Below are 23,936 nucleotides of genomic sequence, written 5' to 3'. Positions count from 1 at the left end.
ACCTATATTCATGACAGTTGCTACATTGTAGTTTCTTAGTGATAGGTGTCTTGTTTTAGTGTTGTGGGGAATTGTGTGGGGAATTGTGGCCCCACAGAATGAGTGGAGGGTGGTTTTTGGAAGAATTTAAGAATTGGTCTTGATTATTTAAAGATCTGATAGACTTTATCAGTCACCATTTCAGCCTTCAATTTCCTTGGGGGAGTTTCTGTTTGTTGAATTTTATTCCTTACTTTAGCAATTTGAATCTTTAGGTTTTTTTTTTTTTTTTTTTTTAATTTGTCAGTTACTGATCTTTCATTTTTCTTTATTGAAAATAGATTCTTCTCTCTTATAATACACCCAGACCACAGTCTCCCCTCCTCTACTCCTCCCAGTCCCCCTTTTTCAGTTTTTTTTAAAGTTACTGTTTTTTTTTTTGTTGTTGTTGTTGTTGTTTTGTTTTTGTTGTTGTTGTTGTTTTTTTTTTTTTTTTTTTTTTTTTTTTTGGTTTTTCGAGACAGGGTTTCTCTGTGTAGCTTTGCGCCTTTCCTGGAACTCACTTGGTAGCCCAGGCTGGCCTCGAACTCACAGAGATCTGCCTGGCTCTGCCTCCCGAGTGCTGGGATTAAAGGCGTGTGCCACCACCGCCCGGCTGTTGTTTTGTTTTTAATATTAAGTCTCGTATTTCTCTCTAGTCTTTATCATTTCCCTCCTTGTTGCCTTTGGGTTAGTTTTTTGTTTTGCTTTTGGTATGAGGCACATATTTTCTTTATTCATATTTTTCTACAAGTAAGGTAGCAGAACGTTAGATTTTTGTTCATCTATATATCTAGGTTATATAGAACTTAATTTCAGTCAATCAAAAAGAGCAATTTCTCTTTTCCATAAAATGCCTACTAAAAGTATATCACAGGTTATCTTGTAAAGTCTTTGAGTAGAGTACACAACCATTAAACCACAGTCAAAGGTGCCCACAAGGACAGGGCCCCTGCCTTTTTTCTGTATTCCTGCAGAGAATATTATAAATGGCTTGCACCATCAAAGGAAAGCAGAAAGAGCCGAGGAACAGTTCCTAGTGAGGCTACCATCTAAAGCTGACGCTGAGTGGGGTTCCATGATAGTCCCAAGCTCTCTTAACTAAAATTATTTAAGTAAAAGCTCTCTCTTCTGTCTCTGTCTCTCTCTTGCTCTCACTGTCTCTCGCTCTCTGTCTCTCTCTCTCTCGCTCTCTGTCTCTCTCTCTCTTAGTGGGTGGCACTAGGGATTGAACCCAAGGCCTCATACATTCTAGAGCACTGAATCATACCCCTGGCAATGTCTGTCTGTCTGTCTTAATACAAATTATACTGAACTCTAGGCCTAAGCACTGCTGTAAGCACCACCAATCACAGTCACAGAAATTAGTTTGCATAACCTCAGTTTTTTAAACTGATTGAGTCCTGTTTTAGGGCCGTTCTTTCTGAAGCACATTCTGTGCATATTTGAGACTGTAATATGCTCTTATGAAACATTCTGCTGTCAGGCTAGGTGCCTTATAGTGCTGGTTAATTCCTTTGTTTTCCTTGTTGGTCCTCTTTCTGATCGTATCCTGATACTGGTAGTGATAGCATTGAAGTCTTCAGGTACAGCTGAAATGATGATTTTTCTTTCCAGTCTTTTTGTTTTGTGTACATATGTTTATCATGTCTTTCCTCATCTCTGGTAACATTTTTGTCTAGTAACTACAGCTACTCTAGCTGTGTTTTGGTTATTGTTTGCATGATGTCTCTATCCTTACATTTTTAATATCTTTCTGTCTTTGAGTCTAAGTATGTCACATTGGAGTGTATAGTTGGATTGTCCCCTGTCTCTTGATCTGTTACTTCAACTAACCTAGTTTTAGTTTGGATACAACATAGATAACAAGTTCATATTTTTAGTTTTTTTTCCTACTCTGATTTATAAATCAATTATTGTGTTGGATTGGGTTTTTTGTTTATGTTTTTCTTTTTTGGTTGGTTGGTTTTTTGTCAGTTCTTAATGGTCATCTTTTAAGTAGTGTGTAATAGAAAGTTATTGAGACAGTTAAGGAAGGTATTCATCTGACAAGGAAGTAATAATCATAAAAAATAGAAGCTGTTATTTGACTTGAGTCTTTAAATTCTTTAAAAGCAACGAATATTGGATCTCAGGTAATTTTAGTAAGCGTTTATAAATGAGATTAAGTAGATGAAATCAGTGTTTCAAATATGCTACAAATTTAAGTACCCATGAATGGAAAGTACTGTGTGTCTTTATTGCAAAATAACATCATGCAGTGGTACTGTAATTGGTCACCCACTTTTTTTAGTATAAACTGTGTTAAGAAATAAAAACATTCTCTTTTATGAAAAGTTGGTCTTTTTGCAAGTTAAGGTCTTTTGTGTTCTTTCCCCCTTTCTCAACCCTTCCCTTACTGAAACCATTCGATGCCCAGGTTTCTATGTGGTCATTTACTTTTAAATCAGAACAGTTACCTACTGTTTTTTAGTGAAGGTACCAGAAGGTGTTTAACATAGTACCTGTTAGTTTAATCTTCTTACTGGAACAAAATTAAAAAATTAAATCTAGGTGTTAAATGTTCTCTCTGCCCTCTGAGTGTTGAACAGTGAATCCAGATTCAAGTGGAGCTGACCTTGTGTAATTTCAGGAGCATTTTCTGTGGTACTGGTTAAGGTGTTCAGTGGCGATGCTGCAATCCCTAGAATAGAAAGCAAACTAGATGGACCATAATTGATGAGTTGAGTTTAATTGCTTCCTTTTCTTCCAGTTAAAGGCACTAGGATTTCCTGAAGGACTTGTGATTCAAGCATATTTTGCTTGTGAGAAGAATGAGAATTTGGCTGCCAACTTTCTTCTACAGCAGAACTTTGATGAAGACTGAAGGGACTCTTTTGTATCTCACACTCACACCAGTGCATTACACTAACTTTGTTCACTGGATTGTCTGGGGTGACTTGGGCTCATATCCACAATATTTGGTATATGGTAGTAGGTTGGTGGGGGTGGGAGGGAGGGAGCTAGGACATAGGGCAGGGATACATACCGTGCATGTCTGCTTCAATTAGCAGATGCTGCAGATCCACAGTGTAAAATACTATACAACCAAACATCCGCCTTTGCAGGTCTTTATTCTTCTAAGCAGTAGATAACATTTCCTGGGTTTCATTCCTCTAGTGTATTAGATCCAGAAATTTAGTGTGATGCCCTGCTTTCTCTTTTCTTTGACTTAACATTGGTTTCTGAAAGAATCTTTGCTACCTAGAATCTACAGTCTGTTTTATGGCAACACTGGATAATGGCTTTTTGAAATTGGAAAAAGAAATTGGAGCACCTGTAAACAGAAATGCCAAATTATTGATGGTCATTGTTGCTGCTTCACGTTGATATGAAATTGATGAGAAAGGAAGCCTGTTCTTCATGTTCAGTCCTTGGGGTGGGGAGGGTAGAAAGGGGACTTTTCTTAAAATGAAAATAATTACTGCTATTTTAAAATTACCTGATTATTGAATGTGAGACCCTCTAACATGATTTGAGAAGCTGTACACATATAGGCAGAGTTATTTTCCTGTTTACATTCTTTGTTTGTTGGGGGAAATTGGTAGGTGTCTAATTACTGTTTACTTCATTGTTGTATTGCAGTAAAAAGTTTAAAACAACCATTGCATGTTTGCTTTTGATGTATCCCTTTGTGAAATTAGCACTTTTGGGGCCAATGAAGAAATGCAGCATTCAGTCTCCTTACCCTTCCCTTTCCTCAGTAGAAATGCGTTTGTCAGCAGGTCATGAGTCAAACTGCTGCCTTTAAAAAAGCCACAAAATGCTGATTCAGTTCAAAATTAATGCAAATCTTTCAAAATTGGGTTTCTGATACTTGTGGATGTCTTCATTAGATAAGAATGTATTACCATTGAATCCATTAGTATTACATTGCTTTCCAAGAGGAGGTGGGTGGGGCTATAATCCAGCATCTTTTACTGCATTTAAAGATGGGAGAAAACTTTTGTATGGTTGGGAGATGTGGCTGGAAAGTACTTTGGAAAATATACAATCAAGATATCTCGTGGCATATTAAAAGAAAAATCTCAATCACAGTGTTGACTTTTATTTGGAATTTGCTCATCTCAGTTTTTCTTTGGAAACTCCCTCATTAGTATTGCTGTTTGATGGTAAGAGGGGCCATGTGCCATCTTGTTGCATTTGTCAAATCTTCTTTTCCTGAATATAAACAAAGTATTGAAAGAAGTAATGTCTCCCACCATCTCATTCCATGTGAGAAGATGGCTTTGAAGACCCCTTGCCCAGTCTCCTGCACTGTGCTCAATACCACTTGGTGGTGACTCTTAAGCTTGCTCGTCATGCGCTCACAACTTGTTTCGTGAAAATAAATGAAACCATGATTTGCCTTCACCATATACCATGTTTAATTTTCATGTATTTATTCCATAAATGTGGTAGACAGTTGGATGGTATACTGCCCGTGTGTTTTCTGGTGGACCATTCATGATGTCTCAGAATGAAACAGTTAGTAAATGCATTCTTGTGTCAAGGCAGAGCAGAGTGGGTTGGGGAAGAAGAGCTTCCATTTGTTTCAATGACATTCTGCCTGTTCCTTTACTGCTCAGGATGTTAGCATAAGACTGGACACCTGGAGCTTACAAAAATAGCAGCTGCTGCTTCTCTCTGGAAAGTGACAGCAAAATTTGCTGGTGTGGAACTTCTATCTTTGGACACAAAACTGCAAGTAGTAGGAGTAATGATTTCCAGAGGACAACTTGGGCCAGTGTGACCATTTCTTCCTCAGCCAAAACACCATACATGAGTGAAGTGGGCTTTTGAGCCTGTTACTGTTTCTGTTAAATTACGGGTAGTTTTGGGTAAATCTCTTAATGGCAATGACTGTTGTACTTGAATCTTGCGTTTGAGATATACTTAGCATCTTTAGTATATTGTATTGTTTAGCTGCTCAGTAGAAAATAGGAGGAAACTTCTATTTATATTTGTAAAGTTATTTTACAATCTTCTAGTCAAATATTTTGTTTCATAGTTTAAAAGTACTGAAATGTTCCACCCTGTACTACGTGTTCCCTGTACTAGATAGCTAGGATTATAGGGAATTGATTATAAAGTATTTTCAACACATCTGACATGGCATTTCTCATTTTTTAAGATTCTTATATATAAGCATTGATGAGAAGTGACGTTGCTTCCATCACCGGTATGTTCTCATCAGGAATTGTAATTTAGGAGGCTAGTGGCAGGGTCCTGGTTCTCAGCCAACACGTGTACCCAGCATTGGGATACCTAACGGGCTGTAACTGAAGGTTCATGAAGGCACTAAACTAACAGATGGCATAGAATTACCATTTCCTCTCTGTTCCAGTACACAGTGTAAGGGTGGTATAACAGAGAGAGCAGAGGGCAAGCAGTGGTTGCTTTCTGAAGAAAGGGGTGAACACTTCCTGGCTTCATCCTTTTGGTGTGTTCTAAATCAGAGGCTACAAATGGTCTTCACATTTTGTTGTTGTTTTTTGAGACAGGGTTTCTCTGTGTAACCTTTTAAACAATTTAAAAATCTAGTTCTATGGGGTGAAAGTGTTCCCATTTCATCGTTGCTCTAGTTTTGCTTATGCTCACCTGTGCACATTTAGTAGTTATATTTGTGCTGGTGAGGTTTGCTGTGGGTTGGAACAAACTGAAAGCTTACAAAGCCTAGAAATAGCTCCTGGCTTGCTATAGAAAACGTTCAGCTTCCCTTCAGTTTCCCCTGTTCTCTGGCTGACCTCGTTTGTTAAATTGTGGTGGTTTCCACCTTGCCATGTTGGGATGCATGACTTCAGGTCTTCACTTAGTTTGGTTCTCATGTGGACATCACAAGCTCCTTCTAAATCCTTGACCTCTCCACTGGGATCAGCTTGTGCCCATTGTGGCTAGCCTTCTGGCCTCAGGCTGCTTTGAATTGCTACATAGTTCTTGTTCTTGGAGTAGGATAATGAGAATTAGTCCAGAGCACACTGGCATAATGAATGAAGTTTGTAGGTGCATCTGGGAGTCAGAGGCCTGGGATCTTGGTACAGGATGAGAGGAAAGAGGAGTGCAGTCTTACTGATCCATACTTCAGGGTCTTTTCCAGGACTAGTTTGCAGAGGAAATGGTAAGGGCAATGATGAGGCAAAGGGCAGACAGAGGCTTGGACTTGTAAGGGACAAGCACTGGCAGTAGTGGACCTGCAAGGAGGCTCACAAGTCTATTGCAGAGAGCCTTCCCTATCAGCATGGTTCGTTTGCATAGTTGTGGACTCAGATTATGTTCTCACTGCACAGATGGGGCCAAGACCAAAGAAACCAGTGTATAATGTGGTCTTTGCCATCCTAACTCATCCTCCAGGAACAGACTAAAAAGCTGTCATCCAGACTTGTGCCTCCTGCCTCAGTCAAGCTGTTTCCTGTTCTTACTGCTTTTAAATGGCTTTGTTTTCAGAGCTGCCTTCCTTGGGTATTTGGTGGATAGCATTTCCCTGTATGTTGCACAATTCTTTCCTGATACTCATGGGAAGTTGCTTCTAGGAACTCTCTACTCCAAGGATCCCAAAGTCTCCAGATGCCCAAGCTCCTCATAAAATGTCTTTGTGTATAAACTGTTCAATTCCCATGCTTGATCTGCAGATGGCTGGCAGTACCCAGTGCAATGATCTTTAAGTACTTAAGCTGATTTAGGTGAGACAAAATGTACATGGTCAGCACAGGTGCAGCTTCAGCTGGGCATGAGGAATGAGTCTGCACTTCATTATGGGCTCTGGCCAGACTATTACTTGACATGTAGTCTGGCGTGGCTTTATCTCTATTCTGGCCTCAGCCACTCAGAAGTCCTGGAATTCCAGGTGTGTGACACAGCTCGGTAAGTTGAGTGTGTGGATGTGACTACTCGTGGACACGGGAGGACCAACTGCCATGTTTGCCATGGTGTAAAAATTGGGAAACTCCACTCTTTTTTTTTTTTTTTTTTTCTTCTAGACAGGGCTTCTCTGTGTTGTTTTGGTGCCTGTCCTGGATCTTGCTCTGTAGACCAGGCTGGCCTCGAACTCGATCCACCTGGCTCTGCCTCCCAAGTGCTGGGATTAAAGGCACCACCACCACCCAGCAGGAAACTCCACCCTTATTTCTCCTTAGCTCTTAAGAGGATTTGTGTGAGTCAGTGCTCTCCAGAAACATGGGACCAATAAGATAGGTTGGGAGAGATGGGTATGAGGAATTCTGTAGGCTGGAGAACTGGGAAAGCTAGTGATGATTCAGTCCAAGGCTAGAGACCTGAGAAGGCTGGTGTGTTGGAGTGGGATTTTGCTGGTACACAAGGCACCACAATGGACAGTGCTGATAGTGAAGAGCTGGGGACAGTTGATTCAGCTCCAGAAAGCAGATTGTATCGATACCTGCCTGTCTTCCAGTCAGCCTCAGGGAGAGGTCATGTTGCACACCTTGTAATCCTAGCATTTAGGATGTGTTGGCAGAAGGATCAAGGGTTCAAGACCAGCCTTGGGTGCACAGTAAATCCAAGGCCAGCCTGGGCTATCTAAGCACCTCCTGAAATTAAAGAAAAAACAAAAACATTGGACGATATGGTGAGAGCTTTATTCCTAAATCCACAGATTTCAAATTCTGATTGCCTACACCATGGCTCTCAACCTGTGGGAGTTAATCAACCCTTTCATGGGGGTCACATATCCAATGTCCTGCATCTCGGATATTTACATTATGATTTTAACAGTACCAGAATTCCAGTCATAAAGTAGCAACAAAAATAATTTTATGGCGGGAGGTCACCACCACGTGAGGAACTGTATTTAAGTGTTGCAGCATTAGGAAGGTTGAGAAGCACTCACTGTCTTAGGCCCTTAGACACATCCAGACGGCACTTTAATAACTCCGAGTATCCCTAGCTGGGTCATACCTATGTTGATATTGTAACTAGCCACCGCAGACTGCTTACTGTTGCTAGCCCTCCATACTTACATGGGTCCTTAGAACTGAATCGCTACTGTAAAACAATGTCTGAGACAGATCCTCGATTTCGTTATTAACAGCTTTCACTCCAATTTCAAACTCCAAAATTATTTAAAGACTGCTTTTCCTTTTTTCCTTTTTTTTTTCTTTTTGTTGTTTGGAGACAGGGTTTGTGTAGCCTTGGATGTCCTGGAATTCACTCTAGACCAGGACTGGCCTTGAACTCACAGAGCTCCCCCGGCCTCTGCCTCCTAAAGGTGTTTGCCCCGACCACCTTGCTCTGAAAACTGCTTTTGAGGTGTTCAGCTGTACAGTTACAGAAGCTGTGTACACGTAGCAGCGCTTGATGCATCACCTCAAAACTGGGGGAAAATGTTTACTGGTAAAATAGTGCCTTAGACTAACATAGATGTGGCGTGCTGAATTCAGTTATTTTGTGAACCTGGGGTAGCTTTTCAGCATTTCATTTGTAGGTTGTTTTTTTTTTTTTTTTTTTCCACATACTAAACCTTGACTCATTACTTTAAAAAGATGCATATTTATTTCACTTTCTGTCTCTGTTTGTTGTGCCTTCAACACTGACAGCAATTCTCTCCTCAATAAGGAAAGCTCACTTGATCCTGTCACAGACAAACTTGGCACACATGGAACCACTGTAGGCCCTGCTGACATGCTTCTTCATCCCAGACAATCTCATTAGGGTATTCAGTCTCACAGTAGGAACCTCTCGAAGTCTGCCTGGGCATACACCACATACAGATTTAGGTACTTTCCCAACCTTCAGTCCTGTTGCCAGAGGTTCCAGACAGCCTAGTTTTGTTGGAGGCTGTGTTGTAGGAAAGCCTGTGATGGACCATACTGAGTGCTTCTGAGCATCATCCTTGGGAGAGGTCATGTGAACAGTTTCAGGGGTTTTCTTTCTAGATTTCCTTTTGGTCAATTAGATTTGTTTGATCATTTTGTGTGTGTGTGTGTGTGTGTGTGTGTATATATATATGTATACATACATATATATATATACATATATATGTGTATATATATATATACGTGTGTGTGTATGTATGTAACATGAATCTTAAAAGGTTTTATGATTAAAGACCCAGAGCCAGATATTGGGATGAAAGCTGCAAGATCAGAGAAGCAGAACAACCAGCCATTAGCTTACCTCTATGAAATCCTCAGCCTCAAGAGTGAATTTCTGTTTCTTCATGCCTTATATACTTTTCTGTGTCCTGCCATATTACTTCCTGGAATTAAAGGCATGTGTCACCATTGCCTGGTTCTGGTTCTTCTCTTGTAGCCCAGTGTGGGTTTGAACTCACAGAGATCCAGACGGATCTCTGCCTCCCAAGTAATAGGATTAAAGTGTGTGCCACTACTGCCTGACCTCTGTGTTTAATTTAGTGGCTTGTTCTGTTCTTTGATCCCCAGGTAAGCTTTATTGGGGTACACAATATATATGTCTATATATATGATTAAACAGTGATACATAATATATCAATTAATTAACATTTAATTTCCAGAAGAATTGGAATTGAACAAAGAACTCTCATAGCCACATGTCTACCTCAGAGAACCCTTTTCAGTTTTACTATCCCAGTAATGTCCACTATAGCCAGAGTCCCAGGTAGTTAACAAGCTGCTTTTAGTTTGTCTCATTCAATGCAGTCTTTCTTCCTTGATCTTCAACTTCAGTGCTTCATATTCCAAGGCAGCTGCCATAAAACGTCACTCATCACTAGACTCGGGTACACCTGTAGGAGGAAAGCCAGGAGTGCCACAGTGAAGTAACCAGTTTGTTTCTCTTGATGCTTCTTTGCTTGAAGGAGGTGGCCCCGCCAGGCTTCTCCCCTGGAAAGCTACCCCGTGTCAGAGTTAACAGAAGTTGGAGGGGGCGTGCCAACCTTTTATAGATACCTTGTTTGTCATCCACTAGTTTTAGTATCTACTGATCCTTCGGGATCATTAATTACTGTAATGGTTGCCATTGGTGACTTTCAAACCTAGTACGTTTGTTAGTAGTTAATGTCCTGCTTTCTTGCATATCCCCTACTCCCGTTGATCTCTATTTCTCAGGGCTTGGCCTGTTTTACTCGTAGTACATAATTGTTACTCCTTGTCTGGCTCAGGCATGGTGTGTCTTAAAGCTGGCTTCTGTATCAGGCCCTGTCCTAGCCACTCTGACTAGTTCCTCACTTTCTGCCACAGCTGTAAATCCCAGGCATTTGCACTTTGTGCATCAGAGCCCTGAACTCAGCCCTTTCCCCAGGAGCTTATTCCCTTTACTGGAGAGTCTCCTTAGAAACAAAAATTTGCTTTATGTGTGGTTGTTGCAGCCTTCTGCTTCTGAGACATCCTTGTGTTCACACAATAACTGCATGTGTGTGAAGTATGTCTATATACATCAATAGTAGAGTTTGGTGCCATTCTAATCTAATACCACAAGGTTGAATCCAGCTTCTTCCTTTGTGTGTTTTGAATTCCTTGGATAGTGAGGTAATGGTCCACCACTGTTTTTAATAGAATTTTCAGCTCCCCTGGGTGCCATTCTTCAGCATTCAGCTGTCATTCTGCCCCTTTGATTGGCCAGTACATTCATATTTATTATCTCTCTTTTTGAGACAACGTTACTCTGTAGCCCAGGCTAACTTCACATTCACAGCAATCCTGTCCTGGCCTCCTGAGTGCTGTGATGACAGGTGTGAGCAGAAACACCTGCCACGTTCCTATTTCAATAAAAGATGAAGGTGGATGCATTTAGGTCATCTAATCTTGCTTTCCAACAGTGAGGCTCCCTGCATGAGACAGGGAAGACCTTGCTTGACCTGTTGCAGTTGTGTACCATCTAGGTTACCTCCTCCACGGTGTTGGAACCCATGGGTGTTGTGGGTAGTGAGGGAGATGGAGAGAATGTGCAGGCGCCCCCCCCCAATAAACTTCATGGTGGTCCCCAGAATCTTACTCTCTGTCTCACCTCTGCCTTGGTTTGTAGTCAGTCACTTTGATTCAGAATGGTTCCCACCTCCTCATAACTAAATATGTAAAATGGCCCCTTTAGGGAGCTCTTCCTTGACCCTCTTAAAATTTCCACCAGGGCCCTTACCTCCCCTATGACCACTCAGTGCCTGCCATAGAAGTGAAACCCTGACTCCAAAGCTTTATTGCTCAGCGCATTAATATGCAGTAATGGGAGAGGGAGGCCTGGGTAGTGCCGTGGAGTTCATGCTATGCCTTTCATCTGAGTGGTGACCAAAGTCAGCCAAGGACTAGATAGAAGGAGACTGCATACAATCCTGAATGACAATGTCAGGTAGGGCAGCTTTTGCCTTTGCTGTGGCCTTGGGCTCCTTGCCTTTTCTACCTAAGCTCTAAAAGGAACTGATGAGTTGGAAGAGCAGGGTCTGAGGAATCAGCCTGCTCAGCTGGCACTAAGGCTCAACACTTGCTGGTTCCAAGAGGAGTTAGCCGGTCTCACAGTAGGAGCTCTTGCTGAGCAGTGGCACCAGTGTCCTGTCCCAGTGCTGCTCAGCGGCCACCAGGTGAACTTGGAGAATCCAGCAGACTGGCTGACCCTGACTTCCTCTTCACTGCATTTCCTCTGGTGGCTTTGCAGACCGCTGTGCACAGAACCAGAAGAGCGATGTCGGGTGGCAGGATAGCTTGCTGCTGAGCCCAAGGTGCTTGAGACAGCCACAAGTGTGGGATCTTGGAACTAGAGTCACAGCAGTTGTGAGCCGCCAAACGGGTCCTGGGAACCAATCTTGGGTCCTCTGTACGAGTAGTATGCACTCTTAACCACTGAGACATCTCTCTAGCCCCTGCAAAAATCATTACTTTTTATTAAAAGATGCTTTCAGAATTTTTTATTAAAAGATATTTTTAAATTGTAAAGATTAAATTTAAAAACCAAGCCAGCCTAGACTCTGTTTCAAAACAAAGAAACAAACCACATACCTTGACATTTAATGTAGGTAAGTGAAAACTGACACAAACTGAAATCTCAGTGAATTTTAAAGGGGAAGGAGCTTCTAGGAGCCGTTAAGTTTGAACGTTGCCATGGCAAATGATGGGTTTTCCATTTCAGACTTAAATGACCCAGAAAAATGAAATGTTGCCTCCTCTCTTCAGGAGCCTGCTGGAAGATGGGGTTCTGGGAGCCCCTGGGATGCTCATTGCTACACTACTCTCCTTTCCCAGCTGCAGGAAAACCCTCTCAAAAGTGTCCTCCCAGGCTCACCCACCCTTGTCATTTTCCTTCTTGAGAAGCGTTAAATATTCTTTAATTCTTGACACACATTACACTAAACTGTGTTTCAGTAAAGGGCAGCACCTTTCAGTACATGTGTGTGTTTCCGGGGTGGGGATGGAGGTGGGGTGTACCTGTGATTCTAATTAAATTGGTATAAGCAAGGAAAATGCAGACACTTTTTTTTTTAAATCTTTAACCATTATCTGTTCCTGGCTAATAAACACAAATTGAAACAAGTAAGTCTCACTTCTGAGACACTGGACTCTTCCATAGTCATCTAAGTAGCTGTGTAACTGAAACCAAGCTTCAACAGATTTTGAGGAGGCATCCCCCATCTTTGTGAAAATTGGACATTGTTAATTAAGTCCAAACATCTTTAGAAAGGGAAAGCATCGACAGTATTTACAGACCTGGAGTCTTTATTATTATTAATTTTTTTAAAGATCATATTACCTTTGCTACAAGCCAATTTTACTTAAACCAGGATCGAAAGAATCTTGTTTGCCATTCACGATCTGGATTCTGGTCTGTGAGCTAGATCACGGTTAGTTAAAAGCAAGGAGACATTGTGGTGCAATCGATAAGGCAGTGGCTGTGTCTCATTGGTGGCCTTTTTAAGATGCGTCACTAAGTCTGCCTCTTCCTACCCCTGGTCCAGGCATTTCTGGTCCAGGGATTCACTGTTGGATTCTGCAAAGCTCCAGCCGTGTGTCCTCTCTCCAGGTTAGGCCTTTGCTCTTAAACTCACTGTGTGCCCAATGATGACCTAGAACTCCAGTTTTCCTGACTCCTCCTCCTCATTGCTGGGGCTACGGGTATACACCACCATGCTCAGTATATGTAGTACTTGGGATCAACCCAGGGCTTTGTGCATGCAAGGCAAGCGCTCTGTCAACGGAGCCACATACCCAACCACCTCTTGGCTTCAGCCTTCTTTACAAACCTGATCCAGTGTACACTTTCACACTGGCCCAGGGTTGTTACTCCAGGTCTTTGTACACTCCAGCATATTTATACATATTAACCATTCCTGCCTAGAAATTCTCCTGTAGTCCTTTCAAGGATCTCCTATGCGCCCTTAAGGTCCCACTTGAATACCGAAGGCTCTGTGGAGACTTTTGTGTCGAGAACTAGCAGAGGATTGCTCCCTTGGTACACTCTGAAGGAAAGCCACACAAGGAAAGCCACACCTCTGACCACAGTTCTTTATTTGCATGGTTGTTTTTATGGACATTGTATGAAAGTAAAAAATTAAAACTTGCCTTTTCAGTCACATGGGGGATGAGTAAAAACCCCAGGAATTGTGGCTTGAAGCCTTTGAATGCTATTGGGTTGGGCTGGTTCATCTGACCCTGAAGAGGAGTAAACAACCTTCAGTGTTGGTCAGAACAATTTGGAAAAAGGGAGGGAGGAAAAAAATATTCATTCTGCCCTGTCTCGCCCCCTTGTGGTGAGAGGGAGTTGCGCAGACTCACAGGTTAGCCGCACAGGGAAGGATCTGACAGGTGAGGGAGAGCTGGCTGCTCTGGAGCCTTGGAAAATTTGGGGTTACCAGTGAGAGGAAGAATGCTGGCCTGAAGACTCAGCACACAGCAGCATGGATTGCCCAGGCTTTCTTGTGGAAGGGCAGGGGAACTGGACCCACAGGGCTGCAATCTGAAGACTGCATTGGCTTGCTTAATCCTCAGGAGGCTGCCACGGAGGTGGGGAAATTGAAGTGGAGAGAGCAAGTGAGCTGTATGCACTGGCTATCATAATTAGAACATGCAGATGGAGAGTGGGAACTCACTTCTGGCTCCTGGCCTCCACTTTCTGCTGATCTGTCTAGAGGAGGTAAGGGTCAAGGAGGCAGTGGAATTTTCTTTCAGTTTCTGAGATGGTCTTAGACCTTTGCCCTAACACATGCCCAGAGGAAAGAGCACACAGAGGGCTAATGAGATTTGGAATCTAATGGATGCCCTCTGGCTCTTTCATGGCTCTCTTGTTTATATTGCTGTAAGCTGGCTGTCAATTTAGAAGAGCTAACCTGTTCATTGCTCACTTTTAGAACTCATCCACAGTGGCTCAAAGCTCATGCAGCCAGGGGGCGGGGCCTCCCAGCTTTGGAGTGGGCATGAGCCACTGTCAGATCCTCTGGCCTGTGATCTCACTGAAAGCCCCTTATTCCCTTTATCCAAACCTGGCTCAGCCCAGGTGCTACCTTCCAGCTGGAGCAATAGCTCTCTCTTGACTATCTTGATTCTTTAGGGAGAGGCGGCTGTTGGGCGAGGGTAGGAGGAGGCTGAAAAAAGGGAACCAAAACCGCTTCCAAACAGCTGCTCGTTCCTGTTGCCCAGAATACTTAAGCAACTTCATGTATCCAGAAACACTACTGGGCTTGCAGCAAGCCAGGAAATCCGAACTGAGACCTTGTTGTGGGCTTGGAACTTACACGTGCGCACTCGAGTACACACACACACACACACACACACACACACACACACACACACACGCTCTCATACAATGCAAATGGCAGTCTCTCTCCATGTTTCAAGGATCACAAAAACAGGACTAGACTTTCAGATCTTTGTTCCTCTGGACATGCCTTCCCATTGTTTCCCAACTTCACCCAGCTATTCCTTTCCTCCCTCCAGCTTTAAAGGATATCCCTCGATGCACTGGCACTTCCCATGACCAGAGAGAGCCCCATGCAGGAAGAACCACCACACCAGATGTATACAACTGTGCTTAGCTTTTACCTGAGTGCTGGGGACCTGAACTTGGTTTCTCAGGCATGCACAGCTAACTCTACTTGCTGAATCATCTCAGCCCCTCTTATGCCTCTAGTGCCTGGATGAACAAATGTGAATTTTTTGAGGCTTCCCCCTCCCAATCAATGATAAAGGATTTTAAGTGACAGATTAATTACATCTATGAAGACTTCTATGACCCTCCCCTTTCATAGTAAATAAAAGAATAAAATAGGTGAACGGCTTATTTTCAAAGCCCCTGAAATGAAAGGATGAGTGTTCTGACCAAGCAGCTATTCATTTAGCTGTAAATACTTGGGTAAACTACTCCATCTCTATAAGCCTCATGCCTCGGTTTTATTATTGTTGCAGTGATCAAATACCCAGACTGTAGACGAATTTCTAAATGGTCTTATTAGATAAAAATCTCAGAGCCAGATATAGGGGTGAAAACTTGAGAGATCAGAGGAATAGGAACAGTCACATGCTAACCTTACCTCACCAACTCCACAGCTCCCAAAAGTGAGACTTCCTGTCTACCCACGCCTATATGCCTTGCTGTTCTGCCATCTGATTTGCTCTCTCTGTCCAGCTACATCACTTCCTCTTCCTGCCTAGCTCTGTCACTTCTGTCTGTCTGTACAGACCACCAGACCTCCATGGTTCACTAGTCTTGGAATTTAAGGCGTGTGCCACCACACCTGGCTCTGTTCACAGTGTGGCCTTGAACTCACAGAGATCCAGACAGATCCCTGCCTACCAAGTGATAGGATTAAAGGCTTGTGCTACCATTGCCTAACTTCTATATGGTGGCTGGCTTTTTCCTCTAACCCTCAAGTAAATTTTATTGGAAGACACAGTATATTGGGGGACACAATACATCACCACACCAGACAAAAGCAACTTATGGGCGAGAGTGTTAAGTTCATTCTGGCTTATAGTTCAAGGTACAGTCCATCATTGTGCTAGTTGGTTTTATGGTCAATTTGACACAAACCAGGGTCATCTGGAAAGAGGGAACCTATATCAAATTGACCTGATTGTAGGCAAGTCTGTAAGGGCATTTCCTTGACTAATGATTGATATGGGAGGACCTGTAGTAGAGTATTATTTTAAAGTGTGTTACTGTTGTTTATTTTACATTTGTTTAACTCTGTGAAGTTGTGTTACTGTGACTATGTAAAATGCCTGATAGTCTAATAAAGAACTGAATGGCCAATAGCAAGGCAAGAGAGAGAGATAGGCAGGGCTGGCAGGCAGAGAGAATGTATATATAGAGAAATCTGGGAAGAAAGAAAGGAAGGCAAATAGCCAGAGAAGGAGAAGGACTTCAGGGACCAGCCACCCAGCTACATGGCAAGCCACGGAAAAAGAGTAAGATTTGCAGAAGTAAGAGAATGGGAAAAATCCAGAGACAAAAGGTAGACGGAATAAGTTAAGGAAAGCTGGAAAGAAACTAAGCCAAGCTAAGGTGAGGCATTCATAGTTAAGAATAAGCCTCCATGTGGTATTTATTTATTTAGGTGGGCCCCTCAACAGAAGAACAAAAACAAACAACATAATGGCGCCCAATGTGGGACCTTACTGCCATGCAGGGCTTAAGAAAGCTGAGTTTAAAAAAAAAAAAGTATACAGCTCCTTTAAGAGTTTTTGCCGGATAGTTTCTGCCAGGCAGTGAGCTCTTGGGCAGCTAGTATGTTAAGTAGAAACAAACAAACAAACAAAACTAAGTTAAAAATGCCTGCCTCAGCTCAAGCATCGGCATTCTAGAGATTTAGGAAGGTTGAATGCAGTTCCTGGTCAGACAAACCTCAAACTGGTTTCGAGTTTCATGCTTGGTTTTCATGACCCAAGAAATGGGGCAGAGCCAGCTGAGAGCCGCACATGGATAATCCAGGTGTAAGTTAGCAGTCTAAGTTTCGCTCATATGGTCAAAAAGGGCTGAAGATATGTAGTAAAAGAGGTCTAGTATAGTATTGTGTTGATTTTGAATTTTTTGACTGTTGAGAAGCAAAAGACAGCTGCTAGGACACAGGGGATTGTAATCTGGACTGCTAAATTGAACCAATCTAGATATTTTAGAAATGCCTTAACTTTTAAAAAGTCAAAAAATATATTTGTCAAATGGAAATCAAAAATGCTTTGGCATTTTGTTCCCATAGGAGATGAGAGGCTGTGGATTCCTTCAGGGTTAATATGGATCAGGTTTGATCAGGTGAGATCTCCTGAAACTTGACAGGTGATATCTATCAGCAAAGATTACTGCAAAGATTACTAAGTCTTCCTAGGACTTAGTCATTATCTCAAATTTTCTCTCTGAGACTCTGAAGATACTTTGTCCACAGACAGCAAGAAGATGTATGGAGAAAACTATGCCTACATTCCCAAGAGTTGGGGGTATGTGGGTGGTTTTTGGTTATTTGGTGGGTTATGGATGTTTGTTATCATTTAGGGGAATATAGAATATTTGAAAGTTATTTTTGTTACATTGTATATATATTCCCACTCTTGTTTAAAGGATTTTTGTATATTGATAAAAATTTAAGGTTATTTTTGTTACAACATATTGTATGTATGTTTCTATTCTTGTTTAAGGTATTGTACCTATGCAGTTCATTTAAAAATGTAAGGTTGCCGGGCGGTGATGGCGCACGCCTTTAATCCCAGCACTCGGGAGGCAGAGGCAGGTGGATCTTTGTGAGTTCGAGGCCAGCCTGATCTACAGAGCAAGATCCAGGAAAAGGCGCAAAGCTACACAGAGAAACCCTGTCTCAAAAAACCAAAAAAAAAAAAAAAAAAAAAAAAAAAAAAAAAAGTAAGGTAAAATTCTAGTTTTTGAAAGCTGTCATTATGAATTATTAGGATAATCAAGAAACATAGGTCAATAGTAAGTCATTTATAACAATCAAATTTGTAGATGTTAGGTATGCTTTCCAGATCATATAGAGATATATTTTAGATATATCTTCAAATCTTTCAAAGACCTACAGAATATGGCATTTAAAATGTTTTGTTAACATAAAGTTTTTCATGAAAATGAGACACATCTGCTCCTGGTAGCACCAATTTATTTCAGAGAAGATGATGGGCATTGAAGAAACTCCTTATGGGTGTGTTGCAGGGAGCTGAGTACTTGCATGGCTTCATCTCTGGGGCAGGGGATTACTTGCATGCACTCATCGCTCTCTGCTTCTTGACCATGGGTGTGATGTGATGAGCAGCTTCGAGCACCTGTCTCCTGGACTCCCTTGCCATGACAGATTGTATCTTCAATTGAGAGAGAAATGAGTTTTTCTTCCCTTCAGTTGCTTTTGTCAGGATATTTTCCCCTAGCAACAGGGGAAGAAACAGAGACACCTCTGTTACTCCTCTAAAAAACAGAGAAATGCTTGTACTCATCCTCCAAAAATCTGATGAGCAAAACTTACCCACATGTTATAGCAACTAGCATCTGGAATGCAATGGGCACTTAATGAAAATATGTCCATGAACATAGCCTGTTTATGATGTCTTCCATTAAAGTGGTACTCCATCTGGCCTCTTGGCCATCCTGGGCCCTGGGCCATCCTGGGCCATCCCAGGGCTGCTGGAATGATGTGGTCAACTTTTATGTCTCCAGAGATTTGCTGGGTGTTTGATGCTCCCTGATTTGAAGAAGAAGCCCACCCCTAGGCAGTCCTGTGGGCAGCAGATAATGATGAATAAAGCAGCACCCTGGACCTCCAAAAGGACCACCCTTTGGGAAAGGGATTCAGGGTGGTCTTTGGGACAATGCTGCTGTTAGCATCTGTTGAGGAAATAGCAAGAATCCGAAAGAAATGCAGGAGTTAGGATGTTGGAGAAACTCTTCCTCAGCCTGGGGCTGGGCAAGAAGGGAGTGGGGCTTTTCCAGGCCCTGGGGCAGAGCTGGCAGAGAGGGAGGCAAGTATATAAGAAAAGAAGTCTCTGGTCAGGAGAGAGCTCCTCCAGGAACAACTCTTGATTGCCTGTTGCTTCTCAGCAGTAGATGGTAGAAACCTAGCCCTCCATACCCCTGACCCTCTCAGACTTTGATCAAGGCAGATAGTGCTGTCATCTCTAAGGTGACACCTATTGCCAAGTGTTCATCATTGCTGCTCCACCCAGGAAGTCCATCCTGGGCTGACTCCTCCAATGATAGACCTCTACAGGGGAGATCATTGTCAGCACAATTATGTGTCCAGGCCAAGCTGTGGGCTCATTTATTCTTGTTTTCATGTAATAGGTGCTGGCCAAGTACCAGGCCAAGTGCTAGACTGAGTACAGGAACTAAGCACCCCCGACCTGCCATGAAGAGAGTGACAGACAACCTTCCCAGAGTCATTACACACACACCACGGTAGATGATGTATCATCAGCATCAAGCTAGGGTCTGCAGAGGAACTGGCCAAAAATTAAGGAAGCCTTCATGGCAGAGGTGATTATGACCTAGGCCTGGAGGTCCATGTAAGAGTTGACACGGTGAAAGTACCAGCATTTTAAGTCAAAAAGTTAGTTTTTGTAGAAAGATAAAAGAAATCATCAGGCAAGCTGAGGATTGGTGTGTGTTGGTGTGACGTGGGTCTTTCATGGCGGGGTGGGAAGTTAGGAGATGGGAGGTGAAAGCAGGACAGGATGAAATTTCTAAGTGTTGATCTGCACTGGTCAATGGATGGTCCTGGTTCCATGGCCGGGCCCCAAGTCCTCCCTTAGTGATTTTGTATTTTACCAAGCATCTACTGTATTCTAGGCTCAGAGACAAGATAGAGCAAGGGAGGACCCAGGTCCCCCTGCATTTGTTGTCATTTTATTAATTGTTGCTGCTTTTTAAGCCACGGCTGTCCGAATCAGCAACTACAACTCCACCACTACCAGCAGCGGTTAGATGGTTAGGCCGCCAGGGCCCGGAGGGAAATCTGTTCCCTCAGGCTCTGACTCTTGCAAAGCTATGAAGGGAACTTAACTCAACCTCTCTCCCTCTAAAGAACTCAAGATCCAAAGGTTAAGGTGGAATTCTGCTCTTCAGGGAGGCTGACTAGCAAGTAGCTCACCTCCTCTCCTTGCTCACCTCCTTCAAAAGGCCCTTGTGCTTCTTCTCTCCCCTCCTTAAAAACCCTTCTCCACCTGGCTCCTCCCTACCACTTCCTGTCAGCTAGTTGCTGGCAATCTTCTGACCACAGGTGAATTTTATTTAATCAAACGTATCTTTCCATCATTAAACAAATGTTCCAGAGCATAAACAAAAGTTAACACACCTTGAAATAATATTCTATAACATGCACTTTCACACCTGGGACAGTTGCGTATAAATCAATCGATTGTAAAAAACAGATATATGGGGCTATTTCACTGGGGAGAAAAGATTGAGCTTGGGTATTTTCCTCTCTGAGAGGGAAGATGTGTTTTATCTTGTTTTTAACACGTGCTTTCAAATGATGGAGATAACTATTTGGCTCCCCGGCCTCCCTACAGACAAAGCGAGTGAAGCAGGGGGCCCTCTGAAGCTAAGCTGCACTTTGAGGTCCTCACTCAAGACTGGTTTCTTCTCTTGGCTTTTCTAGGGTGGCTTCTCAGTCTGGGCTCCCGAGCTAATGTGGAACAGCAGATCCTCGTGGGAAGGGACTCTACCTCTTTTGAGGCTGAGAGCATTCAGCCAGAGCAATCCAGCATTACCCTACTCCTCTTTCTTTCCTGGAAAAGAGGGCTGAGTCAGGATGGCCTCAAAGTAACTCAGACCTGCGTTCAAATCCTGCCTCGCACATCTATCAACTGTGTGATCTTAGACAACCCAGAGTTTTCTAAGTCTGAATGCCTTCGTGTATCACGATAATTCTCAGTTCTTAGTTTATGTGCGTTAGTGTTTTGCCTGCATGTGTGTCTGTGTGAGAGTGTCAGATCTTAGAGTGACAGACAGGTGTAAGCTGCCGTGGGGGTGCTGGGAATTGAACCTGGGTCCTCTGGGAGAGCAGTCAGTGCTTTTAACTGCTGAGCCATCTCTCCAGCCTGGACAATTCTCAGTTCTGATACTTAGCTCACTTAGTGGTTACTAACAAATGATCAAATCACTGTCAAAGAAGTTATACAGTACAAAACACACAAATGGAACACAACAGAAAATTCCTGGAGGCACTTTGACAGCAGGGCCATTTAGCAAGACCTCAATAGCAGGGTCTACCCTAGGGCCTATGACCTCCCCAGCCATGAGCCTTTGATCAAGATTACAGTACCAGGCATGAAATCCCTCCCACAGAGCAGGCTTCAAATCCAATCACAAAGTGTTTTGTTATCCCATAATAGTCCTGCCCACTGTTGTACCAGTAGGCACATTTTACCCGGCAGGTTAGTGTTACAGCATGCAGGGGCCAGCGCTGGATGTGACCACTGATGTCTTTTCTCCCCCAGCAGCTTGCATGGCACATTCTGACTCTATGAGAGCTAGCTGGCAGGTGTAGCTGGAGAGTTTCTCTCCAGTTCCTGCCAAGCCCCAGCAGTTCCGCAGCCCACTTATAAAATAAACACACAGATGCTTATATTATTTAAGCTGTTTGGCCTAATGGCTCAGGCTTCTTGTTATCTAGTTCTTATATCTCAAATTAACCCATATGCTGGGGCTTATGGAGAAACTCTCCAGCTACAAGCAGGCAGGATGTTTGTGACCTGCAGTCAATGCATGAGGTGTCCTTGGGCAGAGAAGCATCTTTTTGCAGCGGGCAGCAGTCAGTACAGAGATGTATAAATGGGCAAAGTGCTTAGAGAAAGAGAGTGCTTAGTCTCTGCACTGCCTGGTTTCATATCAACTCAGCACAAGCCAGAGTTATTTGGGAGGGAACTTCAATTTAGAAAATGTCCCTACCGGATTGGACTGTGGGCAGTCCTGTCGGTCTCAATTGATGATTAGTGTAGGAGGACCTAGCTCACCGTGGGCAGGTGGTCTGGGGTTCTAGAAGAAAGCAAGCTACAAGCAAATCATGCAGAGCAAGACGTAAGCAGCATTCCTTTGTGGCCTCTGCTTCAGTTCTTGCCTCCAGGTTCTTGCCTTGAGTTCCTACCCTGACTTCACTGGGTGATGGACTACAAGCTCTAAGATGAAATAAACCCTTTCCTCCCCAAGTTGCTTTGGTCGTGGTGTTTTATCACAACAGTAGAAAACCCAACTAAGTCCTAAAGGGGACTAGAATAATAGACTGACTGAAGGAGTAGGGATCTAGCCTATCTAGGATCTCAAAGAATAATATTAGAATTTCAGAAAATGTTGCAAAGAGAATAGAGAGAGATCTTGGGCACTGTCTCAAAGTTATACTTAATTAACAAGTCATGTAACTGTGGTCTATTTGATACAGTAAAGTTAGCATTGGTGCATTACTATTGACCAAACTGGACAGTCTTTGGGTTTTTCACTGATGTCTTTTATGATTCTAGGACTGGAGAGATGGCTCAGTGGGTACAAGCCTTATGGCCCAAGCATGTGAACCTAATTTGGATGCCCAGAACATGCATTAAAAAAAAAAAAAAAGGCTAGGCAAGGCGCATGCTTTTAATACCAGCACTCAGGAAGCAGAGGCAGGTGGATCTCTATGCATTCAAGGCCAGCCTGATCTTTACAGTGAGTTCCAGGACAACCATTGTTGTAGAATATTATTTTAAAATGTGTTACATTCATTTATGCTGTGGAATGTTTGTTTAATGATGCAAAGATATGCTGCATTATTTTATTTTGCATTTGTTTAACTTTGTGAAGCTGTGTTATTTTGCCTGTCTAAAACACCTAATGGTCTAATAAAGAGCTGAGTGGCCAATAGAGAGGCAGAAGAAAGGATAGGTGGGGCTGCCAGGTAGAGAGAATGAATAGGAGAAATCTGGGAAGAAAGGAGAAGGAAGAAGGAATGAGAGAACAAGGAGAGGAAGACACTAGGGGCAGCCACACAGCCAGCCATGGAGCAAGAGTGAAAGTAAAAATATACAGAGGTAAGAAAAGGAAAAAGCCCAGAGGCAAAAGGTAGATGGGATAATTTAAGAAAAGCTGGCAAGAAACAAGCCAAGCTAAGGCCAGATATTTATAATTAATAATAAGCCTCCATGTGTGGTTTATTTGGGTGCTGGGTAGCAGGCCCTCAAAGAGTAAAGAGTAAAAAACAACCAGCAACGTTTTGGCACCCAATATGAGGCTAGAGTAAAAAAAAAAATCCAACAACAAACCAGGGTTGCACAGGGAGACCCTGTCTCAACAAAACAAAAGAACAGATGAGTGTAAATATGGACACTGGCAACCCCAATGCTGACAAGTGGGTCCTAGGAATTTGCTGGACAGACACTCTAGAGGAAAAACTGGGGACTTGGGGTTCAGTAAGAGACCCTGTCTGAAAGGCATGAGGTCGAGAATGACAAAGCAAGACACCTGGATATCTCTCCTCTGGCCCTGGAGCCCTGTCATACATATACACCCCCCTTACATACATCACACACACACACACACACACACACACACACACACACACACACACACACACACACACCAAATCCAAGCTACCACCTCTGTTTGGCAACTAAAGCTTTTGACTCTGGTGCAAACTTTTGACCTTCTATCCTATGTTTTCCCACAGAAGTATTCTGGTCATAAGTTATTCCGGTGTGACTGGCTCTCGCCCCAGGTGTGCGTTGGGAGCCCCAGAATGTGGCTTACTGACTGGGTCACTGTTGAATCCAGAATGTTTTCTCTATGCTGGTACAGGGAAATACTTCTACTAGCCCAGACTCAGTGGGGTGCTTGTGTTTCGTTGGCCCATCCATCAAGCATCCTTGGGTCCTCTGTTGTGCACATTCAGGTGGGTGATACATGGAAGCTTCCAGTGAAATTTAGACTAGATCCTTGACTGAGTGAGAAAGCCCTTCTCCAGCTTGCCCATTACTCTCACTCCAAGCCTCGTGGATCCTACCTGAAGCAAAAAGAAGTAGGTTTGCTGT

The 23,936-nt window shown here is 43.0% G+C and overlaps 1 protein-coding gene across 1 annotated transcript in view; it reads left to right on the top strand.

Annotated features, from left to right (window-relative positions):
* Nucleotides 1-4,089, top strand: part of Rad23b (RAD23 homolog B, nucleotide excision repair protein) — a 50,428-nt gene extending 46,339 nt beyond the window's left edge. Inside the window, exon 10 of the mRNA XM_052716527.1 lies at nucleotides 2,771-4,089. Coding sequence (XP_052572487.1) covers nucleotides 2,771-2,884 — 114 coding nt within the window. The 3' untranslated portion in view covers nucleotides 2,885-4,089. The remainder of the gene's footprint in view (nucleotides 1-2,770) is intronic.
* Nucleotides 4,090-23,936: the final 19,847 nt, after the last annotated feature.

The sequence above is a fragment of the Peromyscus californicus genome, unplaced genomic scaffold (genome assembly GCF_007827085.1).
Source record: "Peromyscus californicus insignis strain IS unplaced genomic scaffold, ASM782708v3 Scaffold_5__1_contigs__length_169319896, whole genome shotgun sequence".
NCBI classification, from domain to species: Eukaryota; Metazoa; Chordata; class Mammalia; order Rodentia; family Cricetidae; genus Peromyscus; species Peromyscus californicus.
This window is presented reverse-complemented; position numbering and strand designations above follow the sequence as displayed.